General features: G+C 43.2%; 1 protein-coding gene across 1 annotated transcript in view; it reads left to right on the top strand.

Annotated features, from left to right (window-relative positions):
• The window catches only part of SMAP2 (small ArfGAP2), a 50,006-nt gene extending 32,075 nt beyond the window's left edge, over window positions 1-17,931 (top strand). Inside the window, exons 3-10 of the mRNA XM_061412369.1 lie at window positions 1,099-1,184; window positions 2,404-2,482; window positions 5,908-5,991; window positions 7,107-7,188; window positions 8,151-8,260; window positions 9,034-9,199; window positions 9,605-9,921; window positions 14,009-17,931. Of these exons, the coding sequence (XP_061268353.1) occupies window positions 1,099-1,184; window positions 2,404-2,482; window positions 5,908-5,991; window positions 7,107-7,188; window positions 8,151-8,260; window positions 9,034-9,199; window positions 9,605-9,921; window positions 14,009-14,134 (1,050 nt within the window). The 3' untranslated portion in view covers window positions 14,135-17,931. The remainder of the gene's footprint in view (window positions 1-1,098; window positions 1,185-2,403; window positions 2,483-5,907; window positions 5,992-7,106; window positions 7,189-8,150; window positions 8,261-9,033; window positions 9,200-9,604; window positions 9,922-14,008) is intronic.

Genomic DNA, 17,931 nt, shown 5'->3' with positions numbered 1-17,931 from the left:
GGTGGAGGGAAGTTTAGGTATTCAACACTAACGCCACATTAAAAAATTTTTATCTTTATATTTAAGACACAAGTTATTCCACTTATATTTTACCTCCTTCAAAACACAAATACTCTGTGGACTAGGACCCCCCCTGGATCCATGAAGACATGAAGGAGAATCTTTGTATTGTTTTCTAAGGCCCTTGGCATTTTCAGATCTAATGTTTGTAATTTTAGATACTCACTTAAAAAAGTCCAACACATATACTTTTAATGTTTTTTATTGCAGAAATGCATATATGAATCCTGCTTGCCGTTAGGTTGGTGGGCTGAGTGTGAGACACTTAAGTTAGTGAGTCCAGCCTGGCCGGAGAGCTGCAGCTTGATGTGGCTTCCCTGTTTTCTGTTCTCTTCCTGCATTGAAACTTCTTAAAGTAATTTACAAATACATACATATTTTGCTTTGGGGAAATCTCCTGGCTCCAAAGAAAACCAGTTGCTAAAGTTGATGGTGTAAGTAAGAGGTTATTCTTGATAGAAAATGGCTTTAGAAGTTACTTTAGGTTATCTTTATAGATTCACTGAAGGACTAAAAGATTAGTTATATTTTTCAGTTATATTTGAAGCTGTTTAAAAATCTTGGAATTTATCTCTCACAAATGTTAAGGAGTCTTTCAAAAGCCTAATGAGAAACATGGTTGTTGGTAATACAGTGGATAGGTTAATTACTACTATAAACTCAGAATTGTAGTTATTCCTAATTACTGCCTGCCTGATTAGGCACTGATTATTGCCTGCCAAGTAGACATTTGGATTGGCAGCTCTATGTCTTGGACTTTCAAATGGGATCTTAAATTACTATTGAATCAAATATATCTTGTTAGACAAATCTTTCAATAAAAGGAGATAGAGTGGCAGGAAAGACAGCTGTGGAAGGAAATGGTTGGGAGCAGAGCCGAGAGAATCATGGATTGTAAATCAGAATACTCAGGTTTAAATCTTGGTTCTGCCACTCCCTAGGTTGGTTGTTCCATTGTAAAATGATGCAGTTGGATAAGAAGTTTTTCGGTTCTTTCCTAATGTGACATTCCTTGTTTCCACATCTCTTTGACTGCAGTGCATGCAAGAGATGGGGAATGGAAAGGCAAACCGACTTTATGAAGCCTACCTGCCTGAGACCTTTCGGCGACCTCAAATAGACCAGTATCTTTTTTGGAGCAACTTCGAAGGCTGGATGGTTTTATTGGTGGTGGTGGTGGTGGTGGTAGTGTCTTGGGAGAGTTACAGAAGACTCAGGACCCACGATCTGACTGGGCCATCTTTATATATGGATGAGTTGAAGTCTGGCTTTTCCTCTCCCCTGCAACCAAGACATATAGAAAGCCCACGTATACTCTCCAATGTCACAATGGTGGTGTCACACAGGGGCGACTCATTCAGAAATTAAGACTGCTGTGGTTCACTGTGAATTCTTCCATAGAGTAACATCTCCAATAGTCTTCTGATCTCTGAAACTATTGTTTGATAAAAAGAATAGTTTATTGTGCTATGTTGATTCAGCAAAACTGCCACTAATTTTTAATGCCTTTTTGTGCTCTACCTGAAAGAATTAACTTGTTGACCAGTTAATCCATAACTTTCTTCCCCCAGCCCCTCAAATGGAGATAGCACCCAGCTCATAAAACCAAACTCCCTGAAGGCAGTGCTTCTCAAAATATGGCTTGTAGACCATCTTGTTAGAGTTTGATTTTGGTGGGTATAGGGAGAACCTACTAAATGTAGATTTGGAGCCCTGCAGAGGACCCCAGATCAGAATCTGGCAGTGGGGCACAGGAGTCCTGTATATTTTTTTTAAGGGGCACTCAGATGTCTGTTTCAGTCCTGTTGACTTAAGGACTTAATTTTTTTAAAATATGAATTTATTTATTTTAATTGGAGGCTAATTACTTTACAATATTGTATTGGTTTTGCCATACATCAACATGAATCCACCACGGGTGTACATGTGTTCCCCATCCTGAACCCCCCCACCACCTCCCTTCCCATACCATCCCTCTGGGTCATCCCAATGCACCAGCCCCGAGCATCCTGTATCATGCATCGAACCTGGACTGGCAATTTGTTTCACATATGACTTAAGGACTTTAAAATAGATAACTGACTGCTTTACCTGTACTCAATCAGTAGAACAGCCACAGGCTCCACTGATGTCAAAATGGGGAGTGACCCCGTTTCTGCTCTCATTACTCTGAAGGAAGATTGTTGGAAATGGTGATTCCCTGCAGTAGCCATGAAGAAGGCCTTTTAAGGTTTTGGTTAGGGATAGGCCAGAAGAGACAATGCTCATGGGATACAAATTGACCTTTTATAGTCATTCTGTGAGAAAGATTTGTTTGCTTTATCCTTAATAAGCTTCTTGCAGTGCGGTCGAGGGATTTATTCGAGATAAATATGAGAAGAAGAAATACATGGACCGAAGTCTGGACATCAATGCCTTTAGGGTTGGTTGTAAATCTTTCAAGTTTTGTTCATAATAAATAATTTGCTTATTAATCAGGCCTGAGGAGAATTTGAAGAACAGCTGCCAAAATACTCTTAAGAACATAAAAACAAAAAAAGTAGAATAAAGCCAGCTATTGAATGAAGACCATGAGATGTCATGGAGCAAACCTTTGCCTCGGGGATGGACCAGCCATCAGTTAATTCTTTACCGTGATCTGAGTTTAGATGTCAGTGATTCCCAGTTCCAAATTACTTCTTTATATGGATATGTTGGGCATACTAGATCAAACAGAATAGTATGTGTGTGCATACATACGTGTGTGCATCTCTTTTTCTGTAAATGAAGTCACCTAAATTGGTGTAATTATATCACCAGAGTTTCCTTAAATTTGACCAGCATATATTTCCATTGTGTCAGTGAACTGACTGCCAATGGAACGCTTGTTCTTGAGAGGAGTTTTAGGAGATGCCCAGTTTCCAAATACACTTTGCATCCTAGGCATGTGGCTATAATCTAAAATACAGTGTACAAGAGGAAATACAACATGGTTTCTGGAAGAAGAAAATACGCCTGACTAATGACAGCTAGCGGGGAACCTATAAATATGACTAACTTAAACCTTCAAAAAGCCTTTGACAAGACTAATAAATTTTTGAAATAATCGACTGTTTCTCTAGCTAAGGAAGTATGGAGAATATGGGATTCTCCAGTTTTAGCAAAAGACCTATCTACCTGTCATCTGTCCTCTGTCTGTTATTTATTTTGTTGGAAGATGTACTAGCCAGTGAAATCATTACATGTACACAGGGCTCTAAGCCCTTGCAGATAAAGTCAAACTAATTGGAATTAGCTCAAGACTGATTTTTTGATCTTGTGTGAAAAGGGGCACTAACCAGTAGTTGATTTCAATGTGGGCAAGTAAGTGCAGGGCAATACATGCAGTTAGGTAATGATAATTCCTTCTCAGCTTTGTATGAAGGACTCTTACATCACACTCATCCAGAAAAGGGATGTGTCATAACTCTTCCAAGAAAGACTTAACCCAGCGTACATTTACGGTTTGGACGGCATCATCAAGAAGAGTTTGAAACCAAAAGAAACAGACCTTTCCTTTCCTTTGTAGAAAACTGTAGTCTGTCTGCTTAGCTCTGTTCATTGTACAAGAACATATGAAATCAGACAAGGTCAAACAAAAGGTTATCTGAGGTAATTCAGAAGGTAGGAGAAGAGGAAAGAGTTGCTGTATGGAAATAGATGGTATTCATTCATAATTATGTTGCTGCTGTACCATACCCATGAAAGCAGCCTGTTTTACTCACTAAATGCTTTCACTTAGAAAGGAAATGTTTCCTGTGTGCCAAAGAGCTATTTCAAAACTTTTTATTTGATGTATTTAGACTTTTAAAAAATGTCTTCGTGAAGATGTATATGCCAAGAATTAATATTTGCTAAGTGAAGGCATTTAATATCAAATCTAAAAGAAACTGGCTTTGTTGAAGAGTATTCTTTTTAAATGGACAGTTAAGATGTTTTTAATTTCGAGAAATAAAGTGTTCTGTATTAAAGTATTACACTATGTATGCAACAAGCATAGCTGCATGTGTTCTTCATGATTATAATATCCTTTACAGATAATATGAAAGTTAAAGTGGAAAATCCATGCCTGCTCTTCCCTTCATAATGACTGTCATCCATGTGTTTCCCCCATTCTTCCCTGTGTAGTTACGTTTTGGAGGCATAATCGTGACATAGTTGGATAGAACGTCTCCTGCTTTCCTTTAACTTAGCACATCATGTTCTTACTTGTCACCTGTTAGCTTGTTGCTTTTCACAACTTGTAATCATTGCCTCTTGTTCAGTGAGTAGCTGGATCACAGTTTATGTTACTATTCCCCTCTGCGGCATAAAGGCTAAGTTCTTCTTAAGATATGTTATTCTGGAATGAACTGCTTGGCATATGTAACTTTCTCCATGTTTTGGATTATTTTTCTTAACAAGATACAATATTGTCTTAGTCAAAGGGTTTCAGTATTTGTCTCTTTGTACTTTTGCCAATATATTTTTTAGAAGTTGTACTGTTGTATACTGTCTTCTCAGCATTGGATGAGTAGTTTTACTCCATCCCTACCAATATTAGATAGTACTATTAAGATTTTTTTCTCCTCCCCAAAATGTTTTTTTTTTTTTTTGGCCATGCCTCATGGCTTGAAATCTTATTTCTCCAACCAGAGGGCAAACCTGTACTCTCAGCATTGAATGTTCAGAGTCCTAACCACTGGACTGCCAGGGAATTCCGCCCAAAAGTGCATTTTAAATTTCACTTTTTGATCATTATCAGGGCCGACCATTTTTCACGTGTATTTGTTGTTCAGTTGCTAAGTGGTGTCTAACTCTTTGTGACCCCATGGACTGCAGCACGCCAGGCCTCCCTGTCCTTCACCGTCTCCCGGAGTTCACCCAGGTTCATGTCCATTGAATTGGTGATGCCATCCAGCCATCTCATCCTCTGCCACCCACTTCTCCTTTTGGCTTCAGTCTTTCCCAGCATCAGGATCTTTTCCAGGGAGTCGGCTGTTCGTGTCAGGTGGCCAAAGTATTGGGAGCTTCAGCTCCAGTTGTCCTGCATTTTACAAATAAGATTAGTGAGGGCAGGAGAAGGGGATGACAGAGGATGAGATGGTTGGATGGCATCATTGACTCAATCGGCATGAGTTTGAGCAAACTGTGGGAGATAGTGAAGGACAGGGTAGCCTGGCATGCTGCAGTCTGTGGGGTCACAGAGTCAGACACGACTGACTGACTAAACAACGAAACCCCCTGGCTAGAAGAGGCAGATGGGGGACTTCAAACTTTATTCATTGTATTTTTACAGTATCCTTTAATATATAGCAAATTACATTTATGTTCTGTTATTCTTTTGATCCAGGTGCTAGCCCTGTGGGGTTAGTTCACAGCTCTTCTTACTCACGTTTTATATATAAGGAAACACTTGACACTTGGCTCGTATTTGTAAGGGAGAGAACCTTTGATTGAAGGCTGCGTGTCAAGTAAGATGAACATTTTTCACTACCGTACCAAGATGAGCGAGTTAAACTTGGGTCCAAAAGGGACAGCGAACTGGGGAAACGTTTTAACCTCTATAGATAACCCGGTCTGCACGCTAACAGGCATACGTGGATTAGACAGAACAAGGAGGGAGATATTTAAGAAATTTGAAAGATGCCTCTCTACAGCCTTGAGGCCAGGGTGGAAGAAGCCAGCACTCATGCCCCACACAAGACCCTCCCACAGTCCGTCAGGCTCCTGCATCAGATTCAGTAGGGATTTGTGTGTCCTTTTGAGACATTTAGAATTATAATTTGTTGAACTGTTAGTCACCATGGGGTCTGTTCTTTGTCTTGTTTTTTTTTAAAATCATCATAGAAAGAAAAAGATAAGTGGAAAAGAGGGAGCGAACCAGCTCCAGAGAAAAAAATGGAACCTGTTGTTTTTGAGAAAGTGAAAATGGTAAGTGGGGGCAGTATGTGTGCTGTGTGGATGGCTTAGGGTTTGTTGACGTGTGGAGGGGAGGGCAGTGGAAGAGAGGAGACGGGAGGGGAGGGGTGGGGAGGGGGCGGGCTAGTTGCGAGCACACTGCACCATTGCACCTGGGACTAAAGGGGGCCACATTCAGATTAGACCACCCACTGCCATTTCTGCTGCTTTCCCATCGCCTTGCTGCTGCCTGATCTGCTCTGTCACACCGCCTCTGAGGTCCAGATGGGAGCTTGGGAATGGCACCTGTCCCGTCTGAGCAAGAGGCACGTTTCATGGCAGAAGGCCAAGGCTCTGTGACACCTTCTGAGCAGATGCTACGTTAGTCCTTCTCTCCTTAGGCCTTCTGTACCTTGTTTTCCTGTTGCTGTTAAGAACAGTCCAGAAGCCAGGCCACAGTAATTCATTTTAAACCATCCCTTCTTGTATTCTCAAAGTAGACACCTTTCTTTTCCCACTGGACACCTGATGGCCGTGGTAGTAGATACTCTAAGATGGGGCTTCCCGGGTGGCGCTAGTGGTAAAGAACCTTCGTGCCATTGTAGGAGGTGTAAGAGACATGGGTTCGATCCCTGGGTCACAACCCTTAACATGTTTGGAATCTTGGGAAAGAAGACTTTACTGTTTTCCTTCGAGAGTCTTTTAGCATCATTCTGAATCGTATTGTCTGCAGAACACAGTCCCTTTTGGTATTAAAGGTTTTCTAATCACTGGGAGAAGTGTTGGCCATTACCTTTTGTACCATCAGACACCTGCCTTTATTCTTTGCTTTTCCTGGGACCAAAAACCACTGCTTCTGTTGAATACCCTGGTCTGTGGTTGTCTTGGTTTCGGAAAGATCTGTCTCTTTAGAAAGCCAGACAAGTGCAGATGACAGCTTTGTTTTTCACTTTAGGTTTGATTTCTGCACTATGCCTTCTGATTTGGTTTTTTTTCACACAACAGTTCCTAAGTTCTGTCCCTTTGGTAACTCTCTTTGAATAACAACATCCATGCCACAAGAATTCCTGTGGCTTTACGGTTGGAGAGGGGAACAGAGGCTTCAAAAACACCTGCTTATTTCTTTCTGTAACGTATTTTAACCCTAGCCACAGAAAAAAGAAGATCCACAGCTACCTCGGAAAACCTCCCCGAAATCCAAAGCTCCTGTGGTGGATCTCTTGGGCCTTGGTAAGAGCCAGACTTTTCCACTCCTCTAATCTCACCAATGTTGATGAATTCTCTGTGATCCTGGGGAGATAGGTAGAGATGGGGTTGTTCGGTTGGTGGCTTCATCACTAAGGTTGTTCCCGCCTGTTCTTGCTGGTGTTTTTCATCTGAGCAGTTGTTCTAAAAAGTGCTGATATTCTTTAGGGAGACAGTACAGTAATAGAGAAGTGGTCAAGTCCAGAGTCCCAGCTCTGCCACTCACTTCTTGGGGGGCTTGCTCAGCCTCTCAACATTACTTTCCTCCTGTAGTGAGGATGATGAGTCTACATCAGAGATGTTGTGGGAAGGACTAAATGAGATAAATAAGCTCTTAGCTCCTTGCCCCACACACTGAGCATTCAGTAAGTGTTTGCAAGCTTCACTAGACCAGCACCTGTGAGCCCTGCCCCAGCCCGCTCGTTCTCCAGGTGCATCCTGTTTCTGAGACGGCCCCTTACCTTGTGGTCATTTTCCTCCAGACTTTTGAAACCCTGAGCTAGTGGTTCTGCCCCTTTCAGAAACAGAGCCTATTCTTACTTTTCATAGTACTGATGGCTGTACTTTGTCTCAGTCCATTCCTGCTGAGTGGACTGAGTATTGGCTACTTCAGCTTCTCATGTCTGTCCTTTTCATTTCTCTCTGAGAATAAATCCTACACAGCTTTGCCCCTCAAATAGCCAGAAGGGAGCCAGCCAGCTCCCTTGCAATGGTGCTAATGTAGCCTTCAAGCCCAAGTTCCTCCTGTCCTCTGCTGAGCTACAGGCTTTTCCAGTGTGTTCTCGGGAATCTTGTGAGATGCCTCATCCAAGCTGTATGGTTCCAGAGCCTAGATTTCAGGGTCTGTGATTGGAGCATGTGGGCCTTCTCTGTTTTGTGTCTGGAAGAGAAGAAAGGAATGGGCTTAATAAGCAGGGCTACATTTTAACTTTGGCCTCTCTTTCCAGATGCTCCTGTATCCTGCTCCATTGCAAATGGTAAGACCAGTAATACCCTAGAGAAGGATTTAGATCTTCTGGCCTCCGTTTCGTCTCCCTCTTCTTCGGTTTCCAGAAAGGTGAGTCTTGTGGGTGACTCAGGAGGAAAGAGCATTCTGTAAAGGGTGCTTTTGATAACTTAATCCTGGAGTCAAGTCATGCGTTCTTGGTGAAATTTGACTTTGGTTTTCTTGATTCTTCCCTTAACCCTGTCATCTCTGTTACAGCCTATTCATTCCATTTTGTCTCTTGCTCAAAAAGAGTAGGCCCTTTATGTGAACTTCTGTTGAAGATTGTCAGATTGTAAAGGCTAATCCTATAAGTCAGCTCCTCAGCCTGAGTTATTGCCAGAGAGTTTGTAAACAGGAAAGGCTTGAGACCGTCGGTGACTCCCATTTGTGGAATCCCTGCTGTGTACACCAGGCGCAGTGCTAGGTGATTTTGTGTATCATTTTGTGTATTTCCCTTAGGATTTAAAATATTCACCACAATCCTGCAAAATGGGTCTTCTAGATGAGGAAAGAGTTCAGAAAAGTCACATGACTAGCCTCTCATTACACAACCAGTAAACAGTGGTACTGGGATCTTAGTTCTCTCTGGCTGCATCATTTGTAGGTCATTTTAATTTGTTAGTTCTTCACCAAATCACATTTTTTTGCTAAAGAGCCAAGAATTGTACCAGAGTGTAACTATCAGGTGTTTCCTGATGTTTGTATGGCAAAAGTGTCAGGAGGCTACTAACTCGAGCCACGTTCTCTCATGGCAAATAGTAGAAACAGTAGAGAGATGAGGGAGGTCCTTACAGAGAACCCCAGGAGGACCATTCCAATTCCTCCCTGCCGTTTGTCCTAAGGTTGTAGGTTCCATGCCAACCCCAGGGAGTGCTGGCTCAGTTCCGGAAAACCTGAACCTGTTTCCAGAGCCAGGGAGCAAATCAGAAGAAACAAGCAAGAAGCAGCTGTCTAAAGACTCCATCCTGTCGCTGTATGGATCCCAGACGCCTCAGATGCCCACCCAAGGTAGAGTTCACAGGGGTCATGGCTGTGTGCCAGGTGGAAACGGGAGGCCTTCCATGCAGGAATTATTTGTTGTGCCAGGGGCAGTTGCTCTGGGAGCCCTGACATCATATTCCAAACAAGCCTAAGCATGACATTTCTTGTGAAACCACTGAGTATCAGGAGATAGATATTAATGTAACTCAGAGCCATGCTTCTGTGGGGTCTGGCCCCTGTGAAGCCTGACTCGGGGTCTGGATCTGGACCCTAAAGGGGGAGTGCCTGGCTCTGCAGCCCACTGGAAGCCAGAGCAAGTCTTGTAGAGAACCTGTCTGCAGAATTCTAGCTGGCAGGAGCAGCCAGTGAGCATTTGTATTGACCTCGTGTGCATTCCTCCTTCACAAATCTGTATGTCTGTTCTCTTGGCAGCAATGTTCATGGCTCCTGCTCAGATGGCGTACCCCACTGCCTACCCCAGCTTCCCTGGGGTTACACCTCCTAACAGCCTAATGGGGAGCATGATGCCCCCACCTGTAGGCATGGTAGCTCAGCCAGGAGCTTCTGGGATGGTTGCCCCAATGGCCATGCCTGCAGGCTATATGGGAGGCATGCAGGCCTCCATGATGGGTGTGCCAAACGGAATGATGACCACCCAGCAGGCCAGCTACATGGCAGGCATGGCAGCTATGCCCCAGACTATGTATGGGGTTCAGCCAGCTCAGCAGCTGCAGTGGAACCTAACTCAGGTAAGCTGCTCCATTTCACTCAGGACAAGAGTTCTGAGCCTCCCTCAAGGCTGTCTCACTTAGTGTTTGCCCCTTATCCTTTGAATCCTTATAATGTAAATGAGATCTCGCCAGAGACATTCTTGGGTTTGCTTCATTTATTTATTTATTTTAACAGAAGGTCTGTCTAACCTCAGACTTTCTGAGGTATTTTGGGTTCCTGTAGAATAAGGGTAAATTGCCTGATTCTAAAACTCTCCACACATTCATCAAAACAAAATAACCTGTCCAGATAAACAAGAGATGCCAATAAAAGCACCCATAAGCAATGACTATTGGATCTAATAGAGCACCACAAACCTCAAATTACACGGTTATAACACTGAAATCCAGGGCTTCCCTGGTGGCTCAATGGTCAAGAATTCGCCTGCCAAGGCAAGAGACACAGGTTCAATCCCTGGTCCAGGAAGATCCCACATCCCGAGGAGCAGCTGAGCCCATGTGCCACAACTGTTGAGCCTGAGCTCTGAAGCCCAGGAACCGCAACTACTGAGCCCAAGTGCCACAAGTACCGAGGCCTGTGCACTCTAGAGTCTGTGCTCTGCAGCAAGAGAAGCCACAGCAGTGGGAAGCCTGCACGCTGCAGCCAGAGAGTAGCACCTGCTCACAACTAGAGCAAAGCCCCCACAGCACCGAAGACCCAGCACAGCCAAAAATAAATAAGTTTTTAAAAACACCGAAATCAAGCAGAGCCAGCACCACAGAGAGACCGTGTGAAAAGAGGAGAAGGAGTAGGGGGCTAGAGGTGACAGCATAGATAAAACACTCCCAAGAAAGAGAAAGCCCTGCCCTGATTAAGTGTTCTGAGACCTGGTGCAGTATAACTCTGGTTACTTGGAGAATCAAAAGCAAAGGACTCGAAATAGATAGGACCATATGGGTAGCTTTGGCAAAGCATTGTTTCTAGGAGAGATGAGGATGACTTAGAATGAGGGGGTGCTCTTTGGAGACCTTGTGGTGAAGAAGTAAAAATTGAGAACGACAAAACCAGATCTACTATCCTCCTCTCCACCAAATAGTCATTTCACTTTACTAACGGAAGAGGGCGCTCTTGAACTAAAAAATTCAGTAAGTCTCCCCAGATCCTTTCACCTGTGTGTGTTATTGCTGATTCAGGAAAATAAGGTACTACAAAGAATCCGCCTGCCAGTGCAGGAGATGCAAGAGATGAGGGGTTTATCCCTGGGTGGAGAAGATCCCCTGGAGGAGGAAATGGCAACCTACTCCAGTATTCTTGCCTGGAAAATTCTATGGACAGGGAAGTCTGAGGGGCTGCAGTTCATGGGGTCACAAAGAGCCAGACACGATTGAACACGCATACACACACAAAATGAAGTATCAAGTGACATTTATGTAAAACTATTATGAGAAGAAACTAAAAAAATGAAATCTAAACATTTTGAGGAATGAAAATTCTTTCTCCAAAACCAGTCACGAAGTGGAAGAAAACTGTTACACAATCCTGAATTAAATGTCCTCTAAGAAACACTTGCAGGCAAGACAAAACAGCTTGAATCAAAAAGTGAAAAACTTAGAAGCAAAACGGACAAATAACTGAAAGTTGTGAAATGAAAGTTTCCTAAACTCAGGAAACAAATTGAGAAACAACACAATTATCTTAAAAATAGACTGAATTACAAGTTAGTCAGAGGAGAATAGATTCAACTGGAAATATATTTGGCATAGAGGAAAGGCATGAAATAGCTCAGAGAAAGGAAACTAAATATAGAGAGCACTAAAAAGAAAGAAGGAAAGGAAGAACTTAGGCAAAGAAGATCTAACATAAATATGCTTGTATGGCGACCCCCAAAGGTGGCACTAATGCTAAAGAGCCTGCCTGCCATGCAGGTTCTCTTACGCCTGGGAAGGTCCCCTGGAGGAGGGCACGGCAGCCCACTCCAGTGTTCTTGCCTGGAGAATCCCATGGACAGAGGAGCGTGGAGGACTACAGTCCAGAGAGTCACAGTCGGACACGACTGAAGAGACTGAGCACCCACACAAAGAAGAAATATAAAATAGTAGAGCAGGATTAATATGTTTAAAACTTAACATAAGAACGTTTCCTAGAAACAAAGGACTTGAATAACATGTTGAAAGAAACTACTGTGTGTATCTGGAAGAACTGACTCAGAATGGTCACCTCGATCATATCCCAGTAAACTTTTAGGCTTTGTATGGTAAGAAAAAAAATCCATGAGTCCATTTTTTTTTTTTTAATGGGTGTGGGATAGAGGGAGAGAAAGCCTTCTTTGCAGAAGAATGACAACTAATAATTATAGAAAGAACAGGGTATTCACATATTTGCAAAGAAATACTCTTCAGATTACTTATTAATTACAATGAAAGAACATATGATGGATACAATCTTAGATAAGTGATCAAACGAAAATTATCAACAGTGGGGCACATTAGTATTATGCATTTCTTGGTATCTTATACTAAGAAGGATATAATATCACTTACATAGAATTTTGGGGGTCTTCCCTGGTGGTCCAGTGGTTAAAATTTCACTTTCCAATGCAAGGGGTGTGGGTTTGATCTCTAGTCGGGGAAGCTAAGATTCCACATGCCTCACAGCCAAAAAACCAAAACATAAAACAGAAGCAGTATTGTAACAAATTCAATAGACTTTAAAAGTAGTCCACATCAAAAAATATATATATTAGAATTTTTGCCAAAAATATTTAACTTGGATTCAATCATAAGAAAACATGAGATAAATCTAAATTAAAGGATTTTCTCTAAAATAACTGGCCTGGACTCTTCAAATGGTGTTAGGAAAAAATGGCGGGGAAACTCCTCTAGGTTAAAGGAGGCTAAAGAGGTGAAAAATGAAGTGTATATTAGAATATAGTATTAATGTGAAGTATCTTGAACATAATCATTGTATTGTGATACTAGGAAAGTCTTCTTTCATATGAGACCTAAGAGTCCGACTTTGTGCGACCCCATGGACTGTAGCCCGCCAGGCTCCTCTGTCCATGGGATTTCCTAGGCAAGGATACTGGAGTGGGTTGCCATTTCCTTGTCCAGGGGATCTTCGTCTCCTGCATTGACAGGCCGGTTTTTTACCACTAGCACCACCTGGGAAGCTTCTTATGAGATGCCTCCTGACTTATTAAGAGGTGAAACGTCACAGTATCTGCAACTTTCAGTGTCTATCAAAAATTTTTTAAAGCTGATACATATGTATATATCAACGATAAAGCAAAAATGTTACCAGTTGTTGAATTTAAGGAAAGATGTATGGGTCTCATTATCCTAATCTTTCAACCTTTCTGTAAACTTGAAATTTTCTTTAAAAGTTGGTGGAAGAAAAAAAAGTTAGCCTTTCTCTTAAAGGAAAAGATCTTATACAGAAAATGTACCACACTTGGGGAATTTAAGGCATTTTTCTTTGATAAATAGTTTCGTCTGTTCACTGCCAGGAGCCAGTCTTTTAATCAGATTCCTAAAGGGGCTTCAACCCCACCCAGGCCTGATGCCACCAACCCTTTTCTCCCAGCAACTTTCTTTCTCATACAGTGAAGACATGTTGGTCTTTTTTTTTTTTTTTGCCTGCCTTTGTTCTTTCTGAAAAGTCCAGTTTCCTTTTCTTTGTCTTCTTTCTACTCGAGCATGCACAGCACTTTCCCTGACACTCTGGATAATGACTTTGCTGGAGAAAAGACAGGAGTGCTGGCTGGCTGGGGGCTTCTCTTTATACTCTCAGGGTTGGCTCCAGCCAGTTCACAATAGGCTCCTTCTTTTCAGAATCAGAGTGGAAAGGAAATAGAATAACCTCCTGTGCCGCTTTTATGTCAGCTCACTCCAGGATTCCCCTTCCCCTCCCTGAGCATTAGTCTCAGACAGCATCTCCCTTCTGCAGAGGCCTCCATCGCTGTGGTCTGGTGTCCCCAGAATGATCGTTCAGGGCAGTTCTGTTCACGACAGAGCTCCCCTTTGTCTCACTCTCCTCTCCCCACAGGCGGAAGGACTTCTTCCCGCCCTTTGCTCTAATTGGCCCCGTGCCCACAGCCTGTCTGAAAGCGTCCTCTCTCCTTTTCAGATGACCCAGCAGATGGCCGGGATGAACTTCTGTGGCACCAACGGCATGCTGAGCTATGGACAGTCCATGAACGGCGGGAACGGACAGGCAGCAAATCAGACGCTCAGCCCTCAGATGTGGAAATAGGAACAGCGCACCTGGATGACTACCACTCTCCCCGCCAACCTCTCCTTGTGTTTCCTCTTTCCCCATCCCCCTCTCCTACTTCTCTCTGGTTTAGAAGTCGCTCAATCCGGGTCACTTAGGACTTGGCATCCTGCCTAGCCCAACCACATCCCAAACCTGCAGACCTCTCTGTGGCTTTCTGTCATACCTGTCCCCCAGCTGTCCTGATTCCCTCCCCAGCCTCAGCCGGGTTATCTCCTGGCAGCCGCACCTAAGGAACTGTTGCCAGAAGGCACTTAGACTGCAGGGTAGATGTGCACACCTTTGAGCACCTTTCCCACAAGGTGAAACTTCCTGTCACACTCAGAAAGGTCTGTAGGGGTTGTGTTTTAGGCAAAGAGGGGAGAGTTTAGAGATCCTTCTGTATGTGTTGATAAATTATTGGGTTGACCAAAAGAACCTTTTGGCCAACCCAGTATTTCCATAGGTTTAAATTTTGGGGATGAGAAAGGAGGCATCATGCTCCCCCGATTTATGGAAATTAAGGAAGTACTGAAATCGAATTAAATGCTCCTGGAGTCTTAGAGCAGTTTGCCCCCAGCCCTGGGGCGAGGATGAGCAAAATATGACTCTACTTCACGCTGAATTGTTTCCTGGATCTGAGACTTCAGGAGTTGCTGCTTCGGTCAGCCTTTCTTAGCACCAAAGACTCTTCAAAGGTCCCACACAAAGACACACACCCTGTTCCCTGACTTCATCTGGTAGGATCTGGCTTTGTGGCTGGAGGACCAGCCCCTCCAGTGGGAATGCAGAGTTAACGTGTGTACTGCTTGTGTGTGTGTGTGTGTGGATTCCACCTCCGACTCTTTCCCCGTCTGCGCTGGGTATTTTTGTTTTTGTTTTTTAGTTTTAGGTTTACAACAGAGAGGAGTTAATTTATCAACAGCCTAAAACTGTTGCCAGTTTTTCTTTAGTTAAAAAATTTACAATCTCATCGGTAGCTCCCTTCCTCCTTTCCCCTCTCCAACCTGCCAGTTGCTGTTTTGTATTGGTGTGTCCAGGCTGCCCTGCGCCCCTATCTGTCCAGGTGTATGAGGCAGGGCGCCTGGGCAGCCTTCCTCTCAGTCATCGTTCACCCCACTTGAAAATTAAAACAAGAAGACGTTGCTTACAAGATTTCATCTGTGGGAACCACAGCTCCTGGTTGCCTTTCTCCTGTGTATGTGTAAATTCCTTAATAAACATTGCAGGGAAGCAGCGCTCACTTGCTCTCGCCGTGTGTCACTCGTGGAGGAGGGTGAGTTCCGCCCCGGTTTTCTGCTTTCCAGGGGCAATTCCCTCACTTTCTGTATTGTAAAACATGATTACATTTAGAACGGATAAACAAGGTCCTACTATAGCATAGGAAACTAGAGCCAGTCTCCTGGGATAAACCAGGATGGAAAAGAATATTTAGAAAAAAATGTAAATATATATATGTGTGTGTGTGTGTATAACTGAGTCACTTTTCTGTACAGTAGAGATTGGCACAACATTGTAAATCAACTGTATTTTAATTAAAAAAAAAAACAACAACAGCATAGGGAGCATACCCAAGGGGCAGGTCAAGACTCAGGCAGTCAGAAAGGTGGCCTTTTTCCAGTAGCATCTAGAGTTGTGAGGGAGTGGACTCTGGATGTCCGTACCGGCTGGAGTCCCGGACCATCGGAACTCATCGGAACCAGAAGTACCCCCCACAATAGAAAAACTGAGACCCCTCCCCCTTCCCGTCCTTCGAGTACACCTTTTGAATACTTCAGGGTGTGAGAGGATAGCACAATGGCTCCGAAAGCTCTGAGCCAAGCTGCCAGTGTTCATATCCCTTCTTGCTCTGTGACCTGGCTACTAAAGCCCTGTGTATCAGTGTAAAGCTGATACTAAACCCCTGTGTATCAGTGTAAAATGGGGCTTGTGTAAAATGAAGCAATTCCTGTGGTACATTCAGCACACAGGGTATTTGCCCTCAAATATTAGCAAATACTACATGCCAGGCCTATGTCAATTCATTCAACAAGTGTTTAAAGAAAGCTTTCAATGTGCCCAGCACTATCTTAGGCTCTGGAATAAAACAGTGAATCAAAACTCTCATAGGATAGTGTGGTAGGGGAGATGGACAATAAACAAGTAAATGAATGATTTGATTTCAGGTGGTATTAATACAAGGTAAGGCAAGATTAGGGGAGAGGGTGGGTGTGGGACCATTTGGGTGGAGCAGTCAGAAGGAGGTTACATTTCAACTGAGACCTGAATAAGGAGCCAGTTGTGTGGAGATCTGTAAAAAGAGAGCAAAGGTGGACGTCTGCATTGAAAATGGTTTGGTGGAGGTATTGGTTTGAGAATCATCAGGGTGTGTAAAGCCACGAGACAAGGTGAAGTCATCTAAGGAGAAAGCATGAAGAGGAGAGGACTGAGCCTTAAGGTCCATCAGCTTTTAGAATTTGAAGAGATAAGGAAAAACATTTTGAAGAGAAAAAAATGAATCATAGTCCCTGCTCTTAAGACGCTCACAGAATCATGGGGCAACAGACTTCGAATCTCTTAGACATGCTTTATGGGAGCTAGGAAGGTTGGGGAAACCTTCCTAAAGACAGAGCACTTGAGCTGAGTCCTGGGGGCAAGTTAGGAGTTAACCAGCGAGTGGTATGGAGGTGGGGAGAACAGCCCAGGCAGATTGTACCATGTGATCAGAGAGAGAGACCTGCAAGAGCACAGAACACTCCAAGAGGCACAGGCAGTTCTGTGTTTCTAAGGTCTGTTACTAGTCAAGGTGTGGTGAGAGGAGGGACCTAGCTGGGGTTGGACCAGATCACAGGGGGCTTCCTACAGCCCAGGAGTGAGTTTAGCCTGAACTGTGGTAAACAGTGGAGTGACACGGTCAGATGTGAGATTCAGGCAGCTCACCCTTGCCTTGCTGACAACGTGTTTGAGAAACAAGATCAGATCTAGGGGACCAGAGAAGGGCAAGAGCTGAACAAGGGCCAAGTTACTAGGGGGTGGGATAAAGGAAGCCGCTCAGAAGAGTATCTCATGAGGCACATGAGATGCTAACAGATGCAGCACAGAAACGCTACAATGAGCTTGGGAAAGCGCATGTCACATCAGCGCTTGTACTTCTAGAATGTAAATATCCAAGTAGAAATGGCTCTGGAAATTTCCATGGTAAAGACTTTAAAAAATATATATATATTTTTAAAGCAGTTTTAGGTTCACAATGAAATTGATCAGAAGGTATAGAGTTATCTCTGTCCCTCACCTAGCCTCTTCCACTTTTGACACTCTGCACCAGAGGAGTACATTTGTTACAATGAACCATAGCAATAGATCATGATCATCCAAAATCCATAATTTACATTAAGGTTCATTTTGGTGTTGTGTAATCTATGGGTTTTAGCAAAGGTACAATGACATGTAGTCATTATAGTATCATACAGAATAGTTTCACATCTTGAAAACCCTCTGTGCTCTGCCTCTCTATCCCTTGCTCCCCTGTAACTCCTGGAAGCCACTGATTTTTTTTTTCCCCACTGTCTCCATAGTTTGGGCTTTTCCAGAATGTCATATACCTAGAGTCATACAGTTTGTGGCCTTTTTCAGATTGACTGCTTTCACTTAGTAATATGCACTTTTGTCTTTTCATGGCTTAATATCTCCTTTCTTTTTAGTGCTGGATATTTCAGTGTCTGAATGTACCATAATTTATTTTAATCTATTCATTTACTGAAGGACATCTTGATTGCTTCCAAGTTTCGGCAATTATAAATAAAGTTGCTATAAACATC

Source organism: Bos javanicus, chromosome 3, assembly GCF_032452875.1.
Source record: "Bos javanicus breed banteng chromosome 3, ARS-OSU_banteng_1.0, whole genome shotgun sequence".
Lineage (NCBI taxonomy): Eukaryota > Metazoa > Chordata > Mammalia > Artiodactyla > Bovidae > Bos > Bos javanicus.
The sequence above is the reverse complement of the archived record's forward strand: the minus strand, read 5'-3'. Positions and strand labels throughout refer to the sequence as shown.